This window comes from Quercus lobata, chromosome 2 (assembly GCF_001633185.2).
Source record: "Quercus lobata isolate SW786 chromosome 2, ValleyOak3.0 Primary Assembly, whole genome shotgun sequence".
NCBI lineage: Eukaryota > Viridiplantae > Streptophyta > Magnoliopsida > Fagales > Fagaceae > Quercus > Quercus lobata.
Window position 1 is genome coordinate 30314369 of NC_044905.1, and position 27539 is coordinate 30341907.

The following is a 27539-nucleotide window of genomic DNA, read 5'->3' on the forward strand; positions in this document are numbered from 1 at the left end:
TGTCTTGACTGTTCGGTAGTGTATAGCAGTTTGGTTCTTCCTGTGGTGGTTATCATGAAAAGACCATTTTGCCCCAATTCTAATCATTCTGGTTAACCTGAAATGACCCTTTTGCCCCCTTGTATGCGGCAGCAAGACTGATGGGGGCTTGATGTTGGTATTTACATGCACATGGGTTATACAAATTACAAAGTCAACACCAGAAATACACATATATATCAACTAATTCTACATCAGATTCTCCAAAAAAATACTACAGCTTAAAGGGCATTTGTTTATTTGTTCTTGCTTTATCAAGTAGGTGAAATTCCCTTGAAGCATCTTAACAAATGTACATGAGTATTCGTTAACAAAAATCTTTTCACAAGGGTTGAGGTAACCAATTATGGCAAAAAATACAAAATCGCACACCCTTCCCTTCCCTACTTTAAAGGAAACATCCAGCTACTGACACTAAAAAAAGTTTTAAAAAATTAAAAAAAAATGTTATATTCACAACATTTTCACAACAAATTATAAATAAAAGATTATTATTGACTATTATTATTGGACAAAAGAGTAATTTTAATAACGAATTTTTAATTAGAACCAGTAATAATTTACTATTTAAGATTTGTGGTAAAAATGTTGTAGATATAACATTTCTCAAAAAATTACTTGCCATTCTAGAGAAAGTTCATACCAATTTTGTCCCATTATGTCTTCTCGAAAAACTTATCTCAAGCGTCCCTTATCTCAATTTCACCATTCTCATTAGTTAGTTGTGAGATGGCAAAAAAATCCTAAATCTTTCTTTAATTTTTTTATAAAAAAATTAATCTTTTGACATTTTCACAGTTTTAAATTTTGAATTTTTGCTATAAACCCAAAATTTATATATTCATAACAATAGAGAAAGAATGCTGCATTTTAAATATTTTTTTTGAAAAATAAGGCACTGATATGTGTTTACAACTTTGCTTGTATATTATATATTTTTAATTTTTTCTATATATATATATAAAATATACTTCTAACATTTTGACATTGATTTATTTTTTTATTTTTTTTAAATAATCATATTAGATGTTTAAATTTTATGTAGTTAAATTAATCTCTTACTTTGATTGTTATTTTAATGATATGAAACACAAAATTGATTACTTTGATTAACCACTACTTATCTATTTTGTTATTATTGATTAATATTTTTAACTTAATTTTTCTTTTAATATTTTCCTTTAATCTTGGTCCCCTAAACTGAAATCTTAGCCTTGTCATTATATATAATAAATGTGATATCAGTGATAGTTCCATGTGTGTGTAGCATTGGTATGACTTTAGAAAAGCACTTATTCTTGTTTAAAGAAGAAATTAGATTTGGAATGGTTTGATATAATTAAAACCATTGAATAGCTTATGTACTTATGAACTAATTATTGAAATCTGATTTTAGGTTAAAATGCAAAATTGACCCTATAACTTTTTTTTTAAATTTCATTTCAGTCCTTTAACTTTGTTTTCGTTCATTTCAATCCTCTAAGTTTCAGTTTTATTCAATTAAGGCATTTCCATTAACTTTTTTTAAATTTAAAAAAAAAAATTGGAAAATATTTTTCAATCATTAATTGAATTTTTTTAATTTAAAAATTTGAAGAAAAATTTATAAAATTGAAAAATTAACCACAATATATAACAAAAGTTGATGGAAAAGCTTTAATTGAATAAACATGAAAGTTAGAGGATTGAAATGAACAAAAATGTCAAAAACAAAGTTAGAGGATTGAAATAAAATTTGAAAAATTTAAAGGGTTAGTTTTACATTTTACCGTCGATTTTACATGGTTATATATCAATACATTGCTTGGGTTCACAGATATTTGCTTAGAGGCAGATCTTTGTGGAAAACCCTTACGTCTAATGAATAATGATTGTTTTATGGTTGGAGTAAGATTCTAATTTTATTTGAGGAGTGAAGCTAGGCCCTTGTTGGGGAATATAGTTGGTAACGGTGAGCACATTTTTGTGTGACATGATAATTGGCATGGTGATGGGGCCGTTGCAGCTAAAATATGGGAATAGAATCATGAATGATAACAGCAGAATCATTAATTTACTCCACAATACTTCCCATATAGATATAGTAGTGTGTTATTGACAATCCAATCTAAGTATTTATTGTGCCTCTTAGTAATAGCATTTCGTACTGGTTCTTGGGAGATTCTAGCCTTTTGCCCTTAATTTTGAAAAAAATTAGCAATATGCCCCTTTTTCGAAACTATATAGGGATATGCCCCTGTTTCGATACTCGATTACTTTAAAATCGAGTTTCATTAAAATACTCGATTCGTAGAAAATCGAGTTATTTCAAATAAAACTAAAAAAAAAAAAAAAAAAGCATAGAACTCGATTTTAGGGAAGTTAAGTTCCAAAACGCCGCCATAGGGCTTTAAAACGTCACTATAGGGCTTAAAAACGCCACTATAGGGCCCCTTGAACTTGGTATGGGGACTTATAAAATTTTTTGCAGAAAAACGCCGCTATAGGGCTCTAAAACGTCACTATAGGGCCTAAAAAAATCACTATAGGGCACCCAGAACAAAGCGATTACACTTATAAAAATTTTTGCATAAAAACGCCGCTATAGGGCCTTAAAACGTCACTATAGGGCTTAAAAACGCCACTATAGGGCACCGTGAATATGGGCCAATCACACTTCTAAAAATATTTGCAGGAAAACGCCGCTATAGGGCTTTAAAACGTCACTATAGGGCTTAAAAACGCCACTATAGGGCTCCCTGAATATAGAGCAATCACACTTATAAAAATTTTTTTTGCATGGAACTCGATTTCCTAAAACTCGAGTTCCATGGAAATTTTTTTTTTATATTTTTTTTTTAGTTTGATCGGGCGTAACTCGATTTTCTACAAATCGAGTATTTAATTGAACTCGATTTTAGGATAATCGAGTATCGAAACAGGAGCACGCTCCTATATAGTTTGCAAACAGGGGCATGTTGCTAATTTTTTTTCAAAATTAGGGGTAAAATGCCAGAATCCTCCTGGTTCTTGTGATGAAAGAGAAGTTCTTAATAAAGACCATGGCACCAAATCTTATAAGGGTTGGAATGTGATTGTCAGGCTTATTAATTAAACAAAATAGCAAATACAAAAAAAAAATAAAAAAATAAAAAATTGAAGACTCAATTTTTAGCAACGGTGTGAGCTAATTTGGTGAAATTTCAATGTTGCAATGATGTATGTGGGAAAGTGATGATGTTTCTTAGCATTGCCATACCCTACTAGTAATTATGTTTCTTTTGTTTTAGTGAATTACTAGTTATTATGTATAACTGCCTTTATATTGCCTTTTGATAAATGGGAAGGCCCATTGGAATAAAAAGTCTTTGCTGATTCACCTTCCACCATGAAATTGTGGATGACATTTTTCTCCAAAAGTTTTTGTCACTTTCCAATCAGTCATGCTCTCAAGCACACAAACTTCGCACTAAGATTTATTTAGAATACTCCAAATGAGCAAAGATTCAGTCGCTTCTTACAAGAGAGTTATAAGCACAAAACAAGAATCAGTCTTTTAATTATTATTTATTTAATTTTTTTGGTTTTGACAATTGAAAGAAAAAAAGGCATCTTCAACGATCCAATGCGCATGCATATGATTTAATTTATGAGGTGCAACTTGAATTGGTCCTGACCCACCCAATGTAACAAGGAAAAAGAAAAGGATGAGAAAATGCTGAATGAGGATGAATTCTAAAGTGATTGGCACACATATTACTTTGTATAAATCAGAGCTTTGTATTTTCCAATCCACACACATATTACTTTGTGTAAATCAGGAAGCTCTTTGTTATGAAGAAGCCACACAAATAAATCAAAGGAAAATCAAGGTCTAAAGCATATATGGGTTGGCTACGGGCGGCACCCTATAACTATGACATTATGCGTGTGTAAATCCTTGACAACACAGAGGAAGTCGTGACGCATCCGTGTGTACTTCAAATGGCTTGGTCTAATCTGGCAACAACAATACGGGGTCATCCATCACTGCCTGCTTTAGCTCCTCAAAAGGTCTTTGACACTCTTCCAATCAATGCAATGCCATGATCAGTCCATACATCCTTCTTTAGGAGATTTTTGAGTGAAGCAACCCTCCTTGAGTAACTTATGATAAAAGATTACATAAAGAAAGATTAAACCCTAAAAATCAGAATATGGACACATTCACAATCACCAAAGATTACATAAAGAAAGATTAAACCTAGAAATCAAAAAAATTAAACCTTAAGAAAATGAAACAAAAAAAGATTAACTATTTTGTTTGCTGTAGGCATTTAGCCCACACCCACTACATACCATTCTGGCCGTGTGCAGGTGGGTTCATTCCACTGCCTTCTGTTCGCTAGAAGTGGGTTTATTCCCACTACTTGCTTAACTACGAACTTTTTTTCACTTTTGGGCAAAAGTCAATCCGACCACAATACCACTATCTCTCTCTTTCCAATAACAGAAAACCCTCATTAATCTCTCTTCTCCTTACTCTCTAACATGCATCAGACAGTTATCATCAATTTCTTACCCATTTTGGTAAGTATGCTTTCCCAACAAAGCATCTCCTAAAAGGAGTCTTGACAAGATACCAAAACTAGGTCTTTTACCCCCTCCACCAAACCATACCTTATGTTCCTCTCTAGCTGTGGGCCCTGCCTCCCTTGCATTGGTTGGGTTGTAGGTCGATGGGACTCCAGCTACTCCCCTTCCCATTCTTTGGCTTCTTCCTCTTCATTCATTTCTTGCTGCCTTTGATTTTGTCTTGTTTCCTCTTTATACATTTCCTGCTGCCTTTGATTTTCTTATTTCCTCTTTATGTGTTTTCTGTTGCCTTTGATTTTGTCTTATTTCTCCTTCACGCATTTCCTACTGCTATGGCTTTGTCTTGTTTCTTCGTGCATTTCCTGCCGATGTGGCTTTGCACAGTTTCATCTTGCTTTACTTTGGCAAAATCAGAGTCCATCCTTATCCCTTTATACAGGGGCATTATAGGCTTTTTACCATATATTGGGTTGGGCTTGCTGACCCAACTTGCTTTCTTTTCTCTTTATTTATTCACTACATTGGGTTGGGCATGTTGACCCATTTGCTTTCTCTTCTCTTTATTTATTCACTACATTGGATTGGGCTTGCTGGCCCTTTTACTTTCTTATCTTTTCATTTATTCACTACATTGGGTTGGGTCTGTTGACCCTTTTTACTTTCTTTTCTCTTCATTTATTCTACTAGGCCTCACTTATTGGGCTCTATTTTGTTTCTCTACCTTTGAGTTTTTATAATACCCATTTTACTCTTCAAGAAGGACTTCTTATTACTCATCTTTATTCTTAACCTTACTCTTCAAGGAGGGCCTTCTATTACACCACTCCCAAAAGGGGCTCGTGGGCCTACCTTTGGGCTTTATTTTTCAATCTTAAAATAGTTTTATTTTTTAGACCATCACTTGGACCTTATTTACGCATTCTCTTTTCTTTGGGCTTTTAGAATATAGCCCGATTACTATCTCTTTGCTCATGCTCTAACCCATTTCTTAGGGCTTTCTTGGGCTTTTCTCCTCATGGGTTTTTGGATGCAAATTTTCAAAAATACCCATCAACAAGTATCACAATCCATCATACTATGATTTAAAAAAATAAATAAAAAAGTCTGAAATCAAATAAAAATTTGTTCTCATGTGATTATGCCTAATCCATAAAGTTTGGTAATAGCCCAATCAGTAGCTTACATGCAACAAGTCATGCAAACTTGTTTCCTACCTTATTTTATTTATTTAGTTAGATGTATATTTTTTAGTTTATTTATTTATTTATTTTTTAAGTGCCTAGGATAAATAATATTTTCTCTGATATGATATGATGTCTACTCCAAGCCAAGAAACCTTTTCTAGGATTATTGACTGGGTGCTTTTAATTTTCTAAAAAAAAGAAAAATGACTAGTTGCTTAAGTGTACAACTCAAAACAAACCTTTTTTTAGCAAAAATTGCATTAACTTTCAACAGATTTGGTTCTAGTTCTAGCGAGACAGCTTTATATCGTTTATGCATATCACGTTGGTTCTGTACTAATGCACTAGAAAAAAGGATTTTCCAAAGTGCCAGGGTAGAGATTGACTGGTTTTCAATTCAATGAGACATCTAAATCAACCATAGGTAGCACCAGAAAGCACAAGTGCGTACTCTTTAACTTCTGTGGTTTATAAGCTCAAAAGATCATCCATTGTTATTTGCTCATAGTGGTGCTTTCAAGTTTCAAAGATCGGTCATTGCTCTTTTACAAAATCTGCCTTCAGTTGCTGAAGCACAATCTTACACGTGCACAACTGACTGATTGAGAATCGACAGTCTAAGACAGGTGTGACATGGACCAAGTTATGTTTCATAGACAGCAATTAGCTGTAAAATTTATGTAACAAGTTATATATTTCTTCTTCTTTTTTTTTTTTGAGATAATAGTTATTTGATATTTACTAATGGATTGAGAATTGCAAATAATTTACGTGTGTAGGAACCAACTTAGTTGAGATGTACAGTGATGTAACTATTCTCACCCTAATATGAATACTGAACACATCAACGTACTTATTTATTTCAATCAATAAAAACAAATCAATGGTTTTTTTATAGTTCAATTTGACATTTTTTTTGTTTTTGTTTTGTAATATACAATATAATTATAATTTTCAACAAATTTTATAAGCCCGCAAAAGGCCAGTTAAAGACCAAAAAAGCCCCATTAAAAGTCCATGGGTAGAGAAAATTCATTAATGAGACCATGCCCACCAGCTCTAGCCTACTAAAGGCCCAATGAGCATTGTCCATTGGCTAGGCCATAGACCAGAGTTTGTCACTTCAACCCAGTTTGGCCTGTTGACTGATCAACAACCCACTAGGCCTAACCTGCCCAACCCATTGATCAAGTAAAAACAGACCGGGCCATCGCCAACCCCAATGTGGTGAGGAGCCCAATTCAGCACAGCCTTAAAAGACAATGTTCGTGGGTATATATTAATTAATTAAATTAAGAGTAATGCACACAACAGATTCACAAAATTTGAATGCAAGCATTATTTTATCATCTACCATTAAAAATTCGCCACCTTGCATATATGAAATTTTTAGTGAAACTCTTTTTGGCTCTAGAGTTATTAATTAATTGGAATTAAAAAAAAAAATTTCTGCTATTTTTGTGTATGTTTTTTATGAACGTATACGAGGGTGATATAGATAAAAATTGTGCATATTATGTATGTACGTATATGGTGAAAATATTGCAACATAAACATTTACTCGGGAAACATCACTTTCAAGCTAATGCGATGCCCAGTTGGGTTTGGGAGGACTTTGAATAGAGACCAAAATTGGAATTTAGCCATGATTTCCCAACTATTTAGTTAGTAGGCTCAAATTCAAAACTATATTTTTTAATAACATCTCGAGTATCAAAGACTCGATTTTGGGCTATAAATTGAGTCTTTAAGGCTCAATTATCATGTTCTCATCAGGTCTGACTTGACATTTTTTCCACGTGGAAATCAAGTCTCAAAGACTTGATTTATATATCGACCCTTAAACACTCAATTTGTATGTGACATGTTCATCCACGTGGAAGCCAGCTAATCTGTGGGAGCCACCTAGAAACTGAGTCTCTAAGACTCGATTTCTAATAGGGTTTTTTCAAAATTAAACCAAGTCTAACGCCTCTCTCCCTCTCACTCTCGCACATACCTCTCTCCACTCTCTGTCACTCACCCTCTCGCTCTCCCTTTCACGCCTCTCTTCTCCACTCTCTATCACTCATCCTCTCACTCTCCCCCTCACAACCTCTCCACCCTCTCACGCTCACGCCTCTCCACCTTCACACAAACACCCTCTCACGCTTGCGCCTCTCTCACTCTCACTCAATTCTCTCAGGTATGATTTTCTTATTGTGTGATTTTTTCATGTGGGTTTGTGGTTTTTGTTCCAAAATTATGATTGATTTGATTGTTTCGTGTGTTACTCTCTGTTTGGTTCCCAAGAAAATGCGAGAAAAATTTTCTATTTTGTGCTAAGATTGTCATGTTTGAGAAAATTTAACATGAGAAAACTAAGAGATCTGAGGAATGAGGAAACTTTGCACTAACAATGGTGAAATTCTAATTAAAAATGCCATTAGGCTAGTTTTGTTTAACCCTGACATGAGGATGTGCAATGTGAGTGTTGGGATTATATGAGAGAGGGAGTGAGAGAAGGAAGACTACAATGAGTGTTGGGATTGTATGAGAGAGAGGGGAAGACAAAACAGAAGAATGTGTGACCCAAGAGACCCAAACCAAAAAAACCAGATCTATGGGGCCGAGACATGATCAACCACATGGAGTACATTTTGACCCCAATTTAAAAATCAACTTTCTGGAACTCGTTTCACTTTTTAGCAAACCTAGCCTTTAAGGCTCGATTTCCGAGTGACCTCTACATGGCATCTTATGGCACGAAAATCGAGCTTTTAATGGTCCGTATGAAAATTAAGTTTCTAAGACTCAATTTTCAGGTGAACAAAACTGCCAACTTGGACTTGATCACAACATGAAAACCAACCCTCTGACACCCGATTTATAGTCTAAAATCAACCCTCTCATACTTGAGATATTATTAAAAAATATAGTTTCAATACCGTGCCTACTAATAACTAAATAATTAGAAAAATGAGCTTAATTCTCTATTTTGGCCTTGAATAGAAGTAAAACCATGCATGTTGTCGCTACTCTTGCTAGTTCAAACAAATCCACAGTATGATTTTTACCAACCCAAAAACAGGACAAATACACATAACTTTCAGAGTTGCAGGTGACAATTTCACCCTACAAGTTTTGCTTCTTGTCGCAATAAAAAGCATCTAATTGTATAAGCCTATAAATGAGTTTCATCAATGCCAAAAATGTTGGTATTTAAAACCTTAATTCTCGCCATTATATTTACAGCTTCAAAAGTAATAAACAAACCCTACTAAACTTTCATCTTCAAGATCCTCAGAACACTGCTTGACATATATTACTAGAGTTAAAACCCATTACAAATTTACAAGCTAATCGCCATGAAAAAAATAAAAATAAAACACAAGGCAAGAAAGCTGTAGAGAGCCAAGAACTTTAGGAAATCTAGTCATAGTAAATAGCATTATTGTAGTTGCACTTTGAGGCACTCTTTTTCGGGTAGACAGTCTTCTTAAACTTGACCTGGGTCTCGTACTCAGTGGTACTCCCCTGAACCTTGTCATTAACCTTGTGAGTGGATTTGTATGTGACCTGTTCTTTGAACCCCAACCTTCCACTATCTTTGTCCACGAACTCTTCAGCCTTATGGTGCTTAGTAAATTGCTCTGAATATGCACTGTGCTTGTCTTTGTAGATGGTACGGGATGACTTCTCCAATTCACTTGATTCATTCATCTTTCTTTTGTTTGAGCTGCCCCCACTGCCTGCTAACTCAACATATCCGACTGTGATTATCCGTTCTTCTGCCATTGTTGCTCTTTGTTTTCTTCTTTTGAGCGTGTACCCTACCAACTTTCATAAAATCACAGTCAATAATAACAAACCAATAATTCATATTTATATATAAATCATACTTACGAATTAGTAATTATGACTACCTAATTAATAAATGCTTAATTTTTTTTTTTTTTTTAAAGATAGTAACACATCAATTTATAAATTTAATTACATTAATAAAATTTATAGTATATCTAGTATCAATTGAGAAACTAGAGAATTTGCATGCCTAATTGATTAGGGGGAGTATTAGAAAAACAAAATAAGCATGTGAATTACAAGCATATATGAACCAAGTTAAATGTTTTGCATCCTTTATTATAAAGTTAATGAAGGAGATATTTTGACTATTTATAGAGAAGAGAGTGCATGCTTATGCTTAACAATACCAGACGAGCTTTATGAAGAAGAAGATTTTCATTTGGCGAATAGTTGAGGGGGTGAGGATATTTATAGAAGGGAGGTGTGAGGTGGCGGATTTGAAATCCCCAATGGTTAAACCGTTTTGAATTGGGTTTCAAGTCCACTTAGTGCGATCCATTTATGGGAGAAGGAATCAATTCTGTGTTCATAACAGAGCTCTGTACCACAGTGACAGACACACAGACTGTACTACTTTGTGTGAAGAGGAAACCTATTTCCCTTTATAGCTTGAAGATAAGGACAGGAGACCCGTGTTCTTGGGTGTCAATTCAAGCCTGCTGTCAAATGATAAATGCTAGTAGCTGATAGTGTTTGAACTTGTGGTTATCGTTTTCATCGAAAAAAATAAAATAGAATAGTTGTATTGTATGAATTATGGTGAACTTGTGAATGCCTAGGTAGAGGGGGTCGTGGCACGTGCTAGATGGAGTTTATATGTGTCAACTTTTGGTTCAAAAGAAAAGTAACTACTGATAAAAGGTATACTTATACAAAAAAAAAAAGGGACAAAAAAAAAAGAAAAAAATAAAAGAAAAAGAAATGGTGTAAGTTATTTAAGCAGTGAATGAGCGAAGTTTTGTAGGGTAATGTATGTTTAGGTTCGGTTCAACAGCAAAAGTAGAATGTTGAAATTTAGGGTCCGTTTGTAAACAGTTGAAAATTGAAAACTGAAATTGAAAACTGAAAAATACTGTAACAAAATAATTTTTAAATGTGTAAATAGTACCGTGAGACCCATTTGTAATAAAAAAGTTGCTAAAAAGTGAAATTCGTGGGTCCATAAACAGTACACGATGTGCTCTGATTGGTCCAAAAAATTTTGAAAAGTCAAAGTTTGCGGCTACTGTTCATTGAACAGTGCATGAACAGTAGCCGCAACACTCAAAAAGCTCAAAAACGCGTGAAAAAAAAAAAAAAAGGGAAAACGCAGACACAGACGCAAACGCCCTATCCAAACGTAGCCTTAGTTTGAACTTGATATGAGCATACAAACAATATTCAAGTTTGAGCTTGTTATAAAGTATAAAAATTTGAATTTGGCTTGACTTGGCGTGGCTTGATTCATTAGTCAAGCTAAGCCTGAGCTCAATATCAAGCTCAAACTCAAACTCAATCTCAATATCATATTTTTGAGTTTGAGATCTAACACAAATATATTATCAAGTTTATTATCTAGCCTATCTGGTTTAGATGAGTGGTCTCAACTAATAATTAATTAAAGTTTTAGAAGGATATGAGTTTACTTGTCAAGTTCATATCAATTTTATTACCAAATTCATAATTAAGCCTAGGCTCAACTTGTTTTGTTACTTTTGTATCGGGTCTTGGTGTTCACGAGATTGTTCATAAACAATATTTTTTACTCGGGCTTGGCTCGTTTATTAAACAAGTCTAAAACTAAAGCTTAAGCTTGGCTTGTTTATAAACAAACAAACATAAATAAGCTTTTTATTGAGTCAAGCCGGAGCTATTTATGAATGGTTCATTTACCGCCCTAAAGCTATGTCTAAATATCACGTGAAGAGTACTCATTCCACTATTTATTTATTTAATTTTGAGATACTTCATTATTTCCCTATCTTCTAAATCTGTTGTTCCAAAAATTAGACCCAAACAAAACCAAATAAACATTGATTTTTACATTGGATAAAATCTCATGACTTTAAAAGTCAAGAAATTATTTGAATGTTATGTAGATGTAAAATAAATCCTTATAATCTATATAACTTTTATATGACTTGTAGATAATGAAAAAGTCAACTACAAATAAATTAGAAGTCATGATTACTGATATCATATTTCCTGAAAATCATCAAACAACATTTTGAAGAATCAATATTGATGAACTAAGTATTAGTTTATTGCAACATGATCATTGATTCTGTCCACAAATATGAGATTAAGATGTTAATGGATGTTATGAAATTCAACGAACTTGTATTAAAGCTTGGCCCCCTAAATTTGAATCCTAGTTCCATTCCGCGTGTCAAGTTGTAATAAAAATTGTGTAAGATTTTTTTTTTTTTTTTTGGTTAAAAGGCCTTCACATTCAAACAAAAGGAGGGTTACACAGTTACAGCTGTCATACTGGCAGCAGCTAGTCTAGCATAATACAAACCATTATTATCCTTAGCAACTAAAGTTTCAAGTTCAATAGTAAAAGGAAATTCAAAAATTGTGTAAGTTTATGTGCTCCTTATATATATATATATATATATATATATATATATATTTGTGAGGGAGAAAGGAAATCAAATCTTTGTAAAGAGTACATAGCAATCCCAATGCAGTTAATGCTCATTTTATTAGCGTAGAAAAATGTTTATTGATGCAAATCACGTTATGAAGAACAAAGAGTTTTTATTGTTTTCCTTTTCCTATTTGAATTAGGATTTATTTACTCTAGTACTTTGAATTAAAATCCTTTTCCTAGTTGAATTGGGATTTTAATTGTTTTTCTTTTCCTAGTTAAATTGTTTTTCCTTTTTCAAGTAGAAGTAGGTTTATTATTTCTTTTCCTAAAAGGAGTAGGAGAAATTATATTCCTATAAATACTCTTTATAGATAGGTTATTTATGGTTATGTGTGTTTTTGAATAAAAGTTTGCTAGAAAGGTTTTTTCTATTATTTTGCCTATTAGCCTAGTGTTCTTGTAAAACTTAGGTATAGTGGAAGAGTTGTAGTATTTGTGTGTTATAGATTCTGCTTCTACACGCCACGCTGCATCATTTGGTATCAGAGCACGGTTAGGTTCCTACCATGGCACGAGGATCACTTGGGGGAAGACACGCTGTTGTAGATGGTGAGTATGAACGCGATGAGATTGCACGCAATACATAACTAGAGGCACGCTTTCAGCAGATGGAAGAGCAGTTTAAAGCGCTGACAAAGCAGCTTCTGCCTTAGCCGTTGTTAACCAGCCTCGAAACTGTAGTCCAACTCTACGTTTTGTGAAGGAAGATGAGGTAGACTATAATGTTGAGGGTAAGATGGAAAATTCGTTTGCTGGACATAGAAGGAGGAGGGAGAAACCCTTGGTTTCATACAATTCAAACAGATGGGAATCTGGGTTCAAATTAGATATTCCAAAGTTCAAAGGTTGTTTACAACCTGAAGAATTCCTAGATTGGGTTGCTGCGATTGAAGAAATTTTGGAATTTAAGGAGGTGCCGCAAGACAAAAGAGTTTCTTTGGTGGCGACCAAATTCAGAGGACGTGCTGCTGCATGGTGGCAACAATTAAAGCAAAGCCATATTTGCCAAGGTAAATCTAAAATCAATACTTGGGAAATTTTTTTGAAACATATGCGTGCTGCATTTTTACCCATAATTATATGCGTACATTATATCAACAACTACACAGTCTTAGGCAAGGTACACAATCTATAGATAAGTATACTCAAGAGTTTTATCAACTTGTAGTTAGAGTTGACCTTGCAGATTCGGAAGATCAATTAGTTTCACATTATATTGGGGGCATGAGGCAACAATTTCAAGATACTTTGAATTTATTTGACCCAATTTCTGTATCTGAAGCCCATCAGAGAGCTTTGCATTTAGAGAAGACAATGAATAGGAGGACTAACATGGTTTCAAGTAGTAGTGGCAACCGACTACCACCAGTAGATCCTCCTTATGGTGCAACTACACAATCTACACAAGGAAAAGACCAAGTTAATCAAGCTAATCCACAACCCAACCACACTGCAGCTAGTAGTTCTGGCCCTTGATGTTTCAAGTGTGGTGAGGCAGGGCATAGAATGGCTGATTGCAAGAAGGGTGGCCGGTATGGTAAGGGTTTATTTATTGAGAGTGAAGAATGTGCTAATGATCATTTAAATACCTTTGAGCAAGAAGTTTTTTATGATGTTAAAGAGGAAGAGGAGTATGTGCAAGGGGATGATGGCCCTTTGTTAGTTGCAAGAAGGACATGTTTCACACCTCGTAAATTTGAAGGTGAGGATTGGCTCCGAAGCAATATCTTTCAAACTACATGTACTATAGGGGGCAAGGTATGTAGATTTGTTATTGATTCTGGAAGCTGTGAGAATGTGGTATTAGAAGAGGCTGTTCAAAAATTGGGATTGGCAACAGAAAAGCACCCTAACCCTTGCAAACTATCTTGGCTCAAAAGGGGCAATGAGGTAACTGTATCTAAACGTTGCTTGGTTTCTTTTTCTATTGGGTTGAAATATAAGGATAATGCATGGTGTGATGTGGTAGTTATGGATGCATGTCATCTTCTCCTCAATAGACCATGGCAATATGATAGAGAGGTTCAACATGACGGTAGGAAGAATACATACAGTTTCATGTTTGGTAGCACAAAAATTGTGTTATTGCCTTGTAAGGAGATTGAACCTAAGCCAACTTCAGGAGGGGGTAAGAATCTCTTAGCTAAAAGGGCATTTGTTGAAGAGATGTTTGATTCGGGGTTGGTGTTTGTATTGTTGGGAAAGGAGAGCTCAAAGGGTAGTGTAGTACTAGAGGCTGTGAAATCTTTATTAGATGAATTTGCAAATTTATTTCCTAATGATCTACCTGAGGGGTGACCGCCACTCCGAGATATACAACACCAAATTGATCTTGTACCATGTTCTAATCTATCTAATCGCCCACACTACCACATGAGCCCAAAAGAGCATGAAGAACTTAGAAGACAAGTAGAGGGTTTGTTGTTAAAAGGGCACATTAGAGAGAGTCTTAGTCCTTGATTGGATGATTTGCTTGATCAGTTGAGTGGTGCTACAGTGTTTTCTAAGTTGGATCTAAAAAATGGGTGCCATCAAATTCAAGTACGTCCTGGTGATGAATGGAGGACAGCATTCAAGACACGTGAGGGGTTGTATGAGTGGCTAGTAATACCATTCGGACTTTCTAATGCTCCTAGCACCTTCATGCGTGTTCTGAACCAGATTTTTCGCCATTTCATCAGCAAGTTTGTTGTAGTTTATTTTGATGATATCCTGATATGTAGTGCCAATATTGATTTACATCTCCAACATCTTCAAGAGGTACTCATAGTTCTAAGTAGGGAGAAATTTTATGTTGCCATAACCAAATGTTCTTTTATGACAGATAGTGTTTTATTTCTTGGTTATGTGGTGTCCAAGGATGGACTATCAATTGATGAATCAAAGGTCACTGCTGTTAAACAATGGCCAATACCAACCACAGTCCACGAGGTCCGCAATTTCCACGGGTTGGTGTCATTCTACCGGCGGTTTATCCCTGACTTTAGCACCATCATGGCACCAATTACAGATTGCATGAAGGATAGTAAGTTTTTGTGGACAACTGAAGCCACAAAGGCGTTTCATCAGATCAAGGAAAAGCTTACTACAGCACCTATTCTAGCTTTTCCTGATTCCTCTCAACCATTTAAGTTACATTGTGATGCATCCAAGATTGGAATTGGAGCTATTCTTAGTCAAAATGGCAAACCAGTGGCCTACTTTAGTGAGAAGTTGAGTGGGTCAAAATTGAATTACAGCACTTATGATTTGGAATTTTATGCAATAATTTGTGCTTTGAAGCATTGGAGTTCTTATTTGGCCTATAATGAGTTTGTCCTTTATTCTGATCATGATGCTTTGAAGCATATCAATAGCCAAGACAAGCTCTCATCTCGACATGCAGTTTGGGCAGTTTTGACCAAAAATCACTTTCCTGTGGGAGAGTACAACAAACTAGTTGCTAGAAAGATTGGTCCTTTGGAGATTCTTGAGAAAATTAATCCTAATGCCTATCGGTTGAAACTTCCAAGTCATATGCGTACATCTAACGTCTTCAATGTTAAGCATATTGTTCCATATCGAGGAGAAAATTCCAATCCAGACTCCAAACTCGAGGACGAGTTTCTTCCAACCCAAGGAGGACGATGCAAATCACGTTATGAAGAACAAAGAGTTTTTATTGTTTTCCTTTTCCTATTTGAATTAGGATTTATTTACTTTAGTACTTTGAATTAAAATCCTTTTCCTAGTTGAATTGGGATTTTAATTGTTTTTCTTTTCCTAGTTAAATTGTTTTTCCTTTCTCAAGTAGAAGTAGGTTTATTATTTCTTTTCCTAAAAGGAGTAGGAGAAATTCTATTTCTATAAATACTCTTTATAGAGAGGTTATTTATGGTTATGTGTGTTTTTGAATAAAAGCTTGCTAGAGAGGTTTTCTCTATTATTTTGCCTATTAGCCTAGTGTTCTTGTAGAACTTAGGTATAGTGGAAGAGTTGTAGTATTTGTGTGTTATAAATTTTGCTTCTACACGCCTACGCTGTATCACTTATACTAAAAAATAAAAAATTGCATAGCAAGTTAAGGCAAAAATTGCATAATTTTTGAGGTCCTTTGTGTAAATGAGGCCTGTTTTGTGACTGTGAATACATACTGGCCCACCACTTTTGCACAAAGAAGAAGAATTCTGGTCTTTTTCCTTGTAATTTTATAATGTCTTAAACTTATCAGTTTCTATGAAAAATAATGGACTCAAAAGTGAAGAACTTTTGGATACTTGTGGTTTGCCCCTAGCGTAGAGGAAAAGGTTTTGAAACCCAGACTGTTCATTGAACCGTAACAGGGAGAGATTCAAGATTTTTGAGATCGAACTGAGGTTGAACCGTAGTCGAACTGTGATGATGTCATAATTAATTAAAGCCTAAATATAGATATTAAATGTATAAAACTAGTGTAAGGACACGTTTTGCAACCCAAGCCCAAAATGTATGAGATATTGGCCCAGTGAGCTTGGTACAATAAATTTGTAGAGAGCGGGTCGAAGAACTAGGCTCTAATGAATTGGACAATGGCTAGTATGAATTTAGAGGATGATCAAGCAAAAACAAGAGGCACTAATCTGAATGAATTCACTGTCCAAGAAGGTAAGTCTTCATATAAATCAATTAAACCGATTGCAAGTATAATTTTGATGACTACAATATTCTCTTTCTCTTTTTTTTGATTCTCTCCTTATGGAGGGTCTCTTACATTATATAACTCCCTTTGGATCATCTTAATCCTACACTTGTTGATCATTTGAGCCTTTACTTGAGTACCTGTCCCATCAGACACCCTCTTTGGTTTTCTGTGAGTTGTGGTAGCCAAGGCAGCACTGTTCAGGGGTTTTCTCCACATAAATGCTGCTAGAAAAGTAGCTGTAGTGCATTCAATGCGGAAGTAGCAGCTTTCCCTTAGATATTTTTGGGTTCCCCTCTTCTTATATGATCATAATGCACGTCCCTATCACTGGAGCTTCTTGGAAGGTCACCCTGATTGTTGGAATACATATTTGAGCTGTATTTATCATACCCGAAGAGAAATTCCTCCTCAGACCACCTTCCACTCCTTCCTTACTTATGAGACTCTAAACTGGAATCACCCATAACTATTTATTCCTCCTCGGACCATTTATGTTCTCGGCCCAGGCCCAAGGCCCAGTATATGATTTGGGCCCTTAACCCTACAACTAGCAAAATTGTCTAATATATCTATATATGTGAGGGAAATTTAATGATTTTCAAGCATATATTTAATTATTAAATAAGAAAGTTAATAAAATAAAATAATAACCATGAAAACATTAAAATTTATGAATAATTTTTGAAGTAAAGTTGAATATCTTTGAAGGATTTTAATTATATATATTTTTAAAATTCCTTGTAAGAGATGGATAATTTAATTAAGTATAATAAAATTGTGTTAAGTTGTTTTTATTAAAAAAAAAAAAAAAATTTAAATTGCTAAGGGGTTGGACCTCACGGTTCTTGCCACTGATTCTGCATGAACCGTGCGGTCCAACCCAGTTTTAGGGGTTCACAGAATTACCACATATGCCCGATTCTCTATACTTAAAAAACCAGATTTCAATCTGGTTCCCGGTTTTCTCGGTCCGACCTCCGGATCCAGTCCAGGTCTGAAAATAGTGAGAGGAATAGCAGTAGAGGAAAGCCAAACCAATCTGGATTTGATCTTTGGCGTGAAGACTGAAGAGAACTCTGTACACAATACTACTGTACTGCTCTGCAATACTCTGTAGCACTATATGGTGTAAAACACTCAGCTTTGAATAATGTTAGGCACAACTTTTGTGTGAAGAACCTCCTAACTCCCAAGTACGTCCATTGAAGAAACAAAGGTGTCCACAATTATTATCTTTAATTGATACTCTAAGGAAAGAAATTCCATTGAATGGTGATTTTGTTTATGCACTGAAAAGGACTCATTTTCATGTGCTAATTTGGAGGAATTAACCTCCATAGAAAAGCATATCAATGCTAGAATTAAAAATGCTCAATATATATCACTTATCTTTATCCCTACTAAACCAGATTTGAGTTATTTAGCATCATAATTCACAATCCATCTTACTATGATTTTTTAAAATTTTAAAAAAAATGGTGAATTCATATAAAAATTTGTTCTCATTTGATAATGGCTAACTCATAAAGTTTGGTAATTGGTAGTTTACGTGCATGCGTGTTTTTTTTTTTTTTTTTTTTTTTTTTTTTTGGGGGGGGGGGGGTCAGAACTAGCTACTTAATATATTAGAAACAACAAGTCTGTTACAAAAATATTAGCTTTATCAAAAGCTAAAAAGGCATCCACCACAGGCAGTGGTTCAACAAAAACAATAAAAAGAAAACTACGCCTAGACCCATTCTTGTCAATGCATTCGCACATTGATTAGCTTCATGGTATGTGTGCTCAATCCGTTTGTTAGGGATGGCTCTTAGGAGGGTCCTGCAGTCAGACAAAAGATGTTCCATTAGCATGTTGACAGAATCATTATTCATCAGTTGGACTACACTCATAGCATCCATCTTAACAATAAGGCTATATTAAGATTGAGGTCCCTAGCCAGGATGAGACTATCTCTTAAAGCCCACAGTTTTGCAATGAAGCTATTAGTGGAGCCAAGACTTCTAGAAAAGCCTATTATCCAGTCTCCATTATGGTCCTGAATGAGCCCACCTCCTCCTCCATTATGGTCCCAATACATGCATGCGATTAGCCCAACCTTTTTTTTTGCTATTTGCTTTTTTCTCTCATTTATTTTACAAATAATTTGACTTTTAACTAGTTGTCAATAAGTTAATTTTTAGCTTCCTTTTTTTTCGTACAAAAGTTATCAAAAACTATATTTTTTTAAAGACGGCTACAACTCCCACTAAAAAGTTTAACATGGATACATATTTTGAAAATATAACAGTTGAATTATATGTTTTTTATGTTCTTAAGACAAATCAAATTTTGTGACAATCAGATATTATTTACTATTCAATTCATAGATTTATTTTTTATGCATAATTTTAAACTACAAAAGAAAATCTAAATATTTGATTAATGACATAGTTATTGATTTTTTATTTCCTTTAAATTTTATAAGCATGGAGGATGTAGGAAAAAAAATATAATCCATTAATAGAGTATTTAAAATTCACGTCCAATAAAAATATCTAAATATTTAGGTATAATTTTTTAGGTTCTAAATGATTTGTTTGTTGGCAAACTGTGTACATAAACTTATCTAGAAATAGATCTTAGAGTCTATGAGTCATATTAGACATTGCTAAAAGCGCTGCAAGTAAAAATTCAAGAACATACAAGCTGCAGGTTTAGGAATTCAAAATCAGATTGGCTTGCATGATCGCGGATCAACAAAAATTAGCAAACGTAAAAAGCCCATAACTTGTCTATTACAAGCCCAAATTGCGATCTATTTGTTGCAGTATTTAAAGGAAATTATAAGCTAACCCTACAAGGGATTTTAGAGAGAGAAAAGTGTTTCCTGTGCCTCCTATTGTAGATCTAGGGTTTCTGTAATCAAAGCTCTTTCAAATCTTCTATCATAAATATTTTTTAAAGAAATTCAAGATCTAGTATTTGTAGAAGTTGCTGCCTCATTCTAGTTATCAAAGGTGCTAGAGATCTAAACCTTCAAGAGTGGTCTTGGAGTCATAGACTGGAGGTCTATGTGGTTTAAAGTTTCAAATATCAAGTGTACTGAAAATCAAAGGCATGAACTGGAGGTTCATGTTGGAGCAGATCAAGTCTGAGGGTTTCAAAGCTAGGTTTAATAATCATAGTTAAGTTTACTACGAATTAAATATTCTTGAGTGTAAAATTCTATTACGGCGTTTTAAAAACATTGGTATAGGGCTTATTTCTATATCCTTAAATGACCTATACCGACGGTTTTAAAAGCACAGGCACAGGCAATACATATTACAGCAGTTTAAAACCGCTAGTATAGGATATATTTCTATTTCCCTAAATACCCTGTAGGGGCGGTTTTAAAACCGTTGTTATAGGTACACCTACAACAGCGGTATTCATTTTGAAAAAGCGCTAGTATAGGTCTTGAAACGGTTGATGAAGAATGTCCCAACACTTAAAAAAAAAGGTTGGAATAGGGTCTCAAAATCGCCGGGACCTATACCGGCAGTTTTAAAAGTGCCGGTGTAGGTTAGGCGGACCTATTACCACACTCGTTGCGCAGTGCTACAAGGCGATGAGAAAAAAAGTGTCAAGATAAATCATTTTAGGCTATATCGACAATTTTTGGTGTTATTTTGGTGCTTTAAAAACGCTGGGATAGCCCCTTTTATGTAGTGTGGGATCATTCCCCCCAAATTTTTTACTTTGAAACTAATTTGTTTCATTAGTTTTTATGAGTCATCATATCTTATTTTATTTACTTTTCCGCTGCATGATATGTATGATGAATGTTTAACCTAAGATTTACATAATTGACTTAAGTGACAATTTGGCAATAAAATTAAGTTAAACATTGTATGTTAAGGAGTCTAAAAACTAACAAAGATGTTGAATAAACTTATAACCATTAATTATAATCAAGCTTGTAGCCAAACTTTGTCTTTTTTAAAAACTTTATACAAATAACCTATGACAAATAAATGATTCCAAATGCTATATACAAACCAGGGTTGTCCAACAGGTCCAGGACCCGACCAAACCGACCGACCCGAAGCCCAACAGGTCAACCCGAAGCCCAACAGGTCAACCCGAAGCTCATGATTGGTCAGGTTCGGGTCCTTCTTTGAGAAAACCGAATATTCGGTTCGGATAGCAGGTTAAGGGTTTAAAAACCCGTATAACCTGACCCGACTGAAAGTTTTAGAGTAAAAAAAAATTATGTATATATATATCTCGGTTATTTTGAGGTGAGCATGTGAGATTGAGGGATGATAAGACTAAAGCACTGTCAAATTGAGAACTGCACGGCATCTAGAGTCTTCCACGCAAAAGAAAAAAATCAAATCAGCAAAGCAAAAATCAAATCACTAGAAGTTCAGAACGACTAAAATTGAAATGGAAATCAGTCCTCCAGAGTTCCACACGCAAGCCTCAGTCTTCAATCCCATCTCAGACTTCTCCCTGTTCTCAGTATCTCACTCTCTCATAAATCAAAATCTCACTCTCAATCTCAGTCTCCATTCTCTCTACTCTTAATCTCAAGTCTCTCTAGTCTCAAGTCTCAACCCTTCACTCCATACCCTCCACAATCCACACTCCTTTCCAAACCCTAGTTATTGTCGCCACCACGTCATCACCACACTCACGGCATCGCCTCACTTTCCACCATGGGTTAAGCTTTCTCATGCTCACGGATCAGCTTCTTCGTCTCAAGACTCTCAGGTATATTTTCTTCCTTTTTCATCTATCTTTTTCTCTATTTTGAGATATGGGTTTTTCCTCTTGTTCAATTTACTGAAAACTTAAAGATCATAGTTGTGAGAAATTGTTTAGCCATACTGCCATAGAGTTGCATGTGCTTGATTCCACTTCGAAACATAGTATTCGATGTAGTCACTCTCTCTAGTCTCTATACTTTTCTATTTGATTCAAAGATTAGGGAACCAAAATAGACCAAGTGATTATGAAACCCTAATTGTCTTGATTTGATTTGTTAGCTCAAAGATGAACCCCTAATTTGAGTGTGCTCCTTTGTGTTCTTTTTCTTAGTTTTTATCCTATGTAGGCTAGACCGTGTGGTGGTCCTGTATGTATCTGTCCAATTTTGTTGCTTTTTTTTTTTTTTAGTGAGTAATATACTTCTATAAGTTTTATCTTCACTGTTAAAATTTATAAAAAAATAAAAAAAAAGATGAACCCCTAATTTTAAAAGATGAAATCCTAACACATTTTTATTTTGTTAATTTGATTGTATGTTATTGCTAATTTGTTTGATTCATTTTGTTTTCCTAATTTAAGAAATTGAAATCGTAATTTTATACAGGAGTTGAAATTTGTTCAAGTAGGCTACTCTTTTTGCTTCATCTTGAATCCCTAACAGCTAAGGATTCTCTAAGATATCATTTATCTTCAGTTGTTTCTCTTTTAACTTCTTGTTGTTTGTTTGTTACTTTGTTGTTGTTTGTTGCTGCTTTGACCTACTGTTGTTGTTGTGTCACTTGTGTGTGTTCTTGTTATTGGGTTAATAGTATCACTATTATGGTAGTTTTCTGATGCTTAAATTTGATGTCTTTAAGTTATAGAACCCTCTAGTTATGCACCCTCTTCCCAAACATCACCTACTGCCCAAGTTGAATCTACTGCCACTCCAACTAATGCTAAGGTTCCCCCATTTCCACCTAAAGGTAAGGGCAAGGTGTGTAATAATAGGAAAAAGTCTACTGCTTGGGACCATTTTGAAAAAAATAGATATTGGTGAGGGTCATTTTAAGGCTGTTTGCAATTATTGTCAAAAAACTTATCTAGCTGATAGTAAGGGGCATGGTACTACTAATTTATTGAATCAGACGACAATTTGTATTAAGAACCCTAATAGAGATGCACTTAAAGGGCAACAAACCTTAGCATTTGAGCCTAAAATGGATGGGGAGGACGGGTTTCAGCTTGTACTAACAGCCTTTAGTGTTGAGGCTTTTAGAAAGGCACTCGCTGAAATGGTTATAATAGATGAGTTGCCTTTTAGGTTTGTTGAATGGTATTGGTTTCAAAGATATTCAACAATTTCAAAGATATTCAACAACCTTACAACCTAAGTTGTGAATTAGGGATATCCCATCTCGTCAAACTATGGCTAGGGATGTGATTGGCATTTATGGTGTTGAGAGAGAGAAACTAAGAGGGGCCTTGAAGGGTCGTAAGGTGTGTCTTACTACGGACATATGAACTAGTATTCAAAATTTGAATTATATGTCCCTTATATGTCATTTTATTGATGATGATTGGAAGTTGCATAAGAGAATTCTAAATTTTTGTAAAGTTGAAGACCATAAGGGGAGACTATAGGTAGAAAGATTGAGATGTGTTTGCGTGAGCGGGGTATCAATGGCATATTCACTTTAACAATGGACAATGCTAGCTCAAATGGTGCCACCATTAAATGGCATATTCACTTTAACAGTAGACAATGCTAGCTCAAATGGTGCCACCATTAAGTTTTTGCAAACTGTAACTAAAGATTAGAAGGGGACTGCTTTAGAACATGAGTTCTTACACATAAGGTGTTGTGCACATATTCTAAATCTGATTGTGGGGGATGGTTTGAGAGAAATTGATGCATCCATTGCTAAGGTGTGTGAAGCTGTGAGGTATGTGAAGTCCTCACCAAATAGGAATCAAACTTTTTATGGGTTTTATGGAGAGATTAGGTATTGAGTCTAAGTCTCTTCTTTGACTAGATGTACCAACTATGCGGAACTCTACCTATCTCATGTTAGAAACCATAGAAAAATTTGAGAAAGTGTTCATACAAATGGACTTTGAGGATGATAATTATTCTTCATACTTTATGAACAATGAGAATAGTGGTGATATGGGATCTCCTAGTGGTATTGATTTCCAAAATTGTAGGACATTTGTGGGTTTTTTGAAACTTTTTTACAATGCAACGAAAAAGTTTTCAGGTTCTTTGTATGTTACTACAAACACCTTTTTTGATGAGATGTTTTTCATTCAAGAGAATATTGCCCATTTAAGTAAATCTCAAAACCACCTCTTGAAAAACATGGCAACTAAAATGGAATCTAAGTTTGATAAGTATTGGGGGAAAGTGGATAAAAGTAATCATCTTTTGTATGTGGCTGTGGTTCTTAATCCAAGAAAGAAGTTGAGGTTTTTGAAGTTTTCTTTTTCTGAAATTTATGGGAATGAAGTGGCTGATGAGATGATTGAATTGGTGAGGGGTAACTTGGTCAAGTTGTATGATTATTACTCTTGTGTTGATTCTCCAAATGTACAAGCACTAAGTGGGAGTGAGAGGACACACATAGAAGGTGAGTCAATTGGTTGTAGTGATCCATATGTGATGGTTAATTCTAGGTTTGAGCGTTTCTTGGAGGCTGAGCAATTCATAGGGTGTAGCAATGAGATTGAAAAATATTTGGGTGAAAATTGTGAAATTTGAAGGGGGATGTGAAATTTGAGATATTGGGGTGGTGGAAGACCAATTCAAATAGGTATCAAGTGCTGTTCAAATTAGCTAGGGATGTACTGGCTGTACCTATTTCTACTGTTGCTTCTGAGTCGACATTTAATTCTAAAGGACGCATACTTGATCCATTTCGGAGTTCACTCTTTCCACTCATGGTTCAAAATCTTGTTTGTGCACAAGATTGGCTTCAAGCCTTGGTTCCAATTTCTTTTCACAAATCAAAAGATGAGTTAGAGGCCTTGGAAGATGAATTTCATGATTTTGGTAATATTTTAACTACCAAACTTTTTGTCTATTAAGTGCTATTAAGTGTGTCTTATTCAAATGAAATTTAATATAATAGCCTTCATTTCTTTCTCTTTTCTAGTTATAAGTCAAGCAGCAGCAAGTGGTGGAAGTTCAAGCTCAAACAAAGGTATCTCAATTAGTGTTGATGACTAATCACTAACTGGGTAAGTTTCTGCCCTTACTGTTATTTCTATTGAGTTTGGTTTTGCCCTCTCTATTGTTTTTGGTTATTACTATTCTGTATCTTTTGGTCTTGTCCTTATATTTCTATTGATAAATATCTTTTTGCCCATTTTCTTGTAGGAGGAAGGACACATTTTGTATAGGAGGCAAATTTTTGGATATATTTTGGAAGCTTTTGGACATATTGTTTTTCTAACTTATAATTTATAAATCAACTATTGCTTATAGGAAAGAAAACTTATTAAGTTTATAGGTTTTCTTTTCTATAAGTCATGGACTTAACTATAGCGCGGTTGCTCTTTAAAGCTTTAGAAAAGCTATTTTTTGGAAATACTTAGGTATTTCATAATTGTAACTAATTATAACTAGCTACTACATTGGTAGTTTACTGCCTTACACACTTGTAGTAATTGCCTTTCTGCCTTCTCTGACTCTATGAAAATATTGTAAGGTGCTCTTATTATCTTTTGTTGCCATACTTATGGTGTGGTTGTGATTGATTTATTTCTTGGAATTTGTTTGCTGGCTTGTGTTACATGTATGGAATGGTTGGCACAACTTGGCAGGTTTAATAGGTTGAGATGGGCTTTTGTACTTATTAGACTTTCTTGATTTGTTTTTGGATTTTTAAGGTACTACCTAGGTCTTAAGGCTAAGGCATTTTGAAAAATATTTCTTTCTTATATTGTGTGATTTTAACAAGTGGTTAGAAAGTGATATTATGTGTATTTTTATGTACTGCCCAGGTCTTAAGGCTAAGGCATTTTGAAAAATATTTCTTTCTTGTATTGTGTGATTTTAACAGATGGTTAGAAAGTGATATTATGTGTGATTTTATGTGCTTGCTAATTTTCCTGGGTTTTTACGTGTTATTTAATGTATTTGTTGTCATTATATGTGAGTTGGAAACATTAAATTTGGATTGATAAGGCCTAGAAGCCCAAAAGATTCAAAGTTGTGTAGTGTATACAAGCTGAGCTTGAAGGCCTAATTTGAAATAAAGGATGTGAAAAGAGGCCCATATGATATATATATATATATATATATGGTTCAAAAATATATAAATCTTTGTTAAAAGTAAGCCCATTAATTTGGGCCTAAAAGGCCTGTCAAAAATTGAGTTAAAAAAAATTCATGTAAATCCACAAAATTGGCCCAATTTGAAGTCTAAACCCGTCTAACTGACGAATTCGACCCATTTAATTGATAACTCGAACCACCGGGTCCATCCCATATATTCGTTCGATTGTAGGTCACATTTTTGGTAACCCGACCTAGTCGAATCGAGTCCAAATCAAGTCCAAACTCAAGCCAACCCGACCCAAGAACAGCCTAATTACAAACTTATTGTATTTATTTAGTTAGACTTATGTGTGTCTATATATATATATATATATATATATATATATATAACAAAAACAAAAAGTGCCTACAGTAAATAATGTAGTTTTCTGTAGTCTGTATAGAAATAGACCTAGAAGGCAGGCCTAAGATGTGGCATGCACGTTTTATGTCAGATATGATATGATATTTGATATCTACTCCAAGCCAAGAGACCTTTTCTAAGGATTATAGCCAAGAGAACTTTCATCAGATTTGGTTCTACCAAGACAGCTTTATATCGTCCTAGTCTCTTTTCGTCGGCAAAGTCCATCCAAATTTGTGGAGAATGCTATCTTCCACGTACATGTATATGTATATATATATATATATATATATATATATATATATATATTAATTACTCGTAAACGTGCGGGCGCTTGCTGTTGCAATGTTTAAACTTTAAACATCCAGATTTTACTTTTTATTATGGAGAAAGCAGTACCATAAAGAGTCATATTCTTATAAAATATAATAATAAAAGGAACAAATCGTATAATGTAACAACCATCAAATATAAAATAATAACACCTAAGTGAAAAATACTAATTGTGTTAAAGAATATATTTTTATTGTATCCTTATTCTTGTTTGTCATTGTTTTTTATTAAAATATTTAGTTCTTCAGAGCTTGTTACTCGAGACAATGTAACGTACAATTGGTCATGACTGAACATTAGACTTTGCGAGTAGAGGCCAATGTTGTTTAGAATTTGTCATTGACTTTTTTTTTCTTTTTCTTTTTCTTTTTTTTTTTTTAATTATTGCCACGGCATAACAGATCTTTAAAGAAAATTGTCTTCTTTTTAGGATGAATGGTCTCTTGCACAAATATTCAATTCTTGAGTAGTGTTTTTTTGCCTTTTGGAGATTGAATTGGTGGCTCTTTGACGTCGTTCATAATGAATCTTCGTCTTAATCTTGCACTTCTTGTTATTTACAAGTTGTTCAACTATTTTAAGAAAAATAAAAAGTTTATGCCAAAAAACTATTAATTATTGGACTCAAAACACTTGAAGCAGATGAGTTTGTAATTCGCTACCAATTTATTATGTAAAATAAATGTATGACCATATTGGTACCTTCTGTTGAAAGAAGAGTTGATTCTTGAATTGTGATTCATTGTCTTTTCTTGGCTGAATCTACAGATCTTGATTGTTGTAAATTCATGATTAATCTTCATTTTAATCTTGCAACTCTTTTTATTTTAGTATTGTTCAACTATCTAACCCAAAACTAAAAAATAAAGGCAAACTGCTATGGTATA

At 34.3% G+C, this 27539-nt stretch overlaps 2 protein-coding genes across 3 annotated transcripts; one reads left to right on the forward strand and one right to left on the reverse strand.

Annotated features, from left to right (window-relative positions):
* Positions 1–8917: 8917 nt before the first annotated feature.
* Positions 8918–10052, reverse strand: LOC115978256. 2 transcript variants are annotated; one of them, XM_031100280.1, is made up of 2 exons: positions 9971–10052; positions 8918–9589 (listed from the first exon to the last, which is right to left on the reverse strand). In XM_031100280.1, exon 2 carries the CDS (start codon positions 9552–9554, stop codon positions 9189–9191), a length of 366 nt encoding a protein of 121 aa, XP_030956140.1. In that variant the 5' UTR covers positions 9555–9589; positions 9971–10052; the 3' UTR covers positions 8918–9188. The 2 variants fall into 2 exon arrangements, with proteins under 2 accessions (XP_030956140.1, XP_030956139.1); XM_031100279.1 differs by having other exon boundaries at positions 8918–9596; positions 9971–10024.
* Positions 10053–23681: 13629 nt separating this feature from the next.
* Positions 23682–24863, forward strand: LOC115962808 (zinc finger BED domain-containing protein RICESLEEPER 1-like). The gene is made up of 4 exons (XM_031081684.1): positions 23682–24051; positions 24145–24299; positions 24398–24686; positions 24790–24863. Exons 1-4 carry the CDS (start codon positions 23682–23684, stop codon positions 24861–24863), a joined length of 888 nt encoding a protein of 295 aa, XP_030937544.1.
* Positions 24864–27539: the final 2676 nt, after the last annotated feature.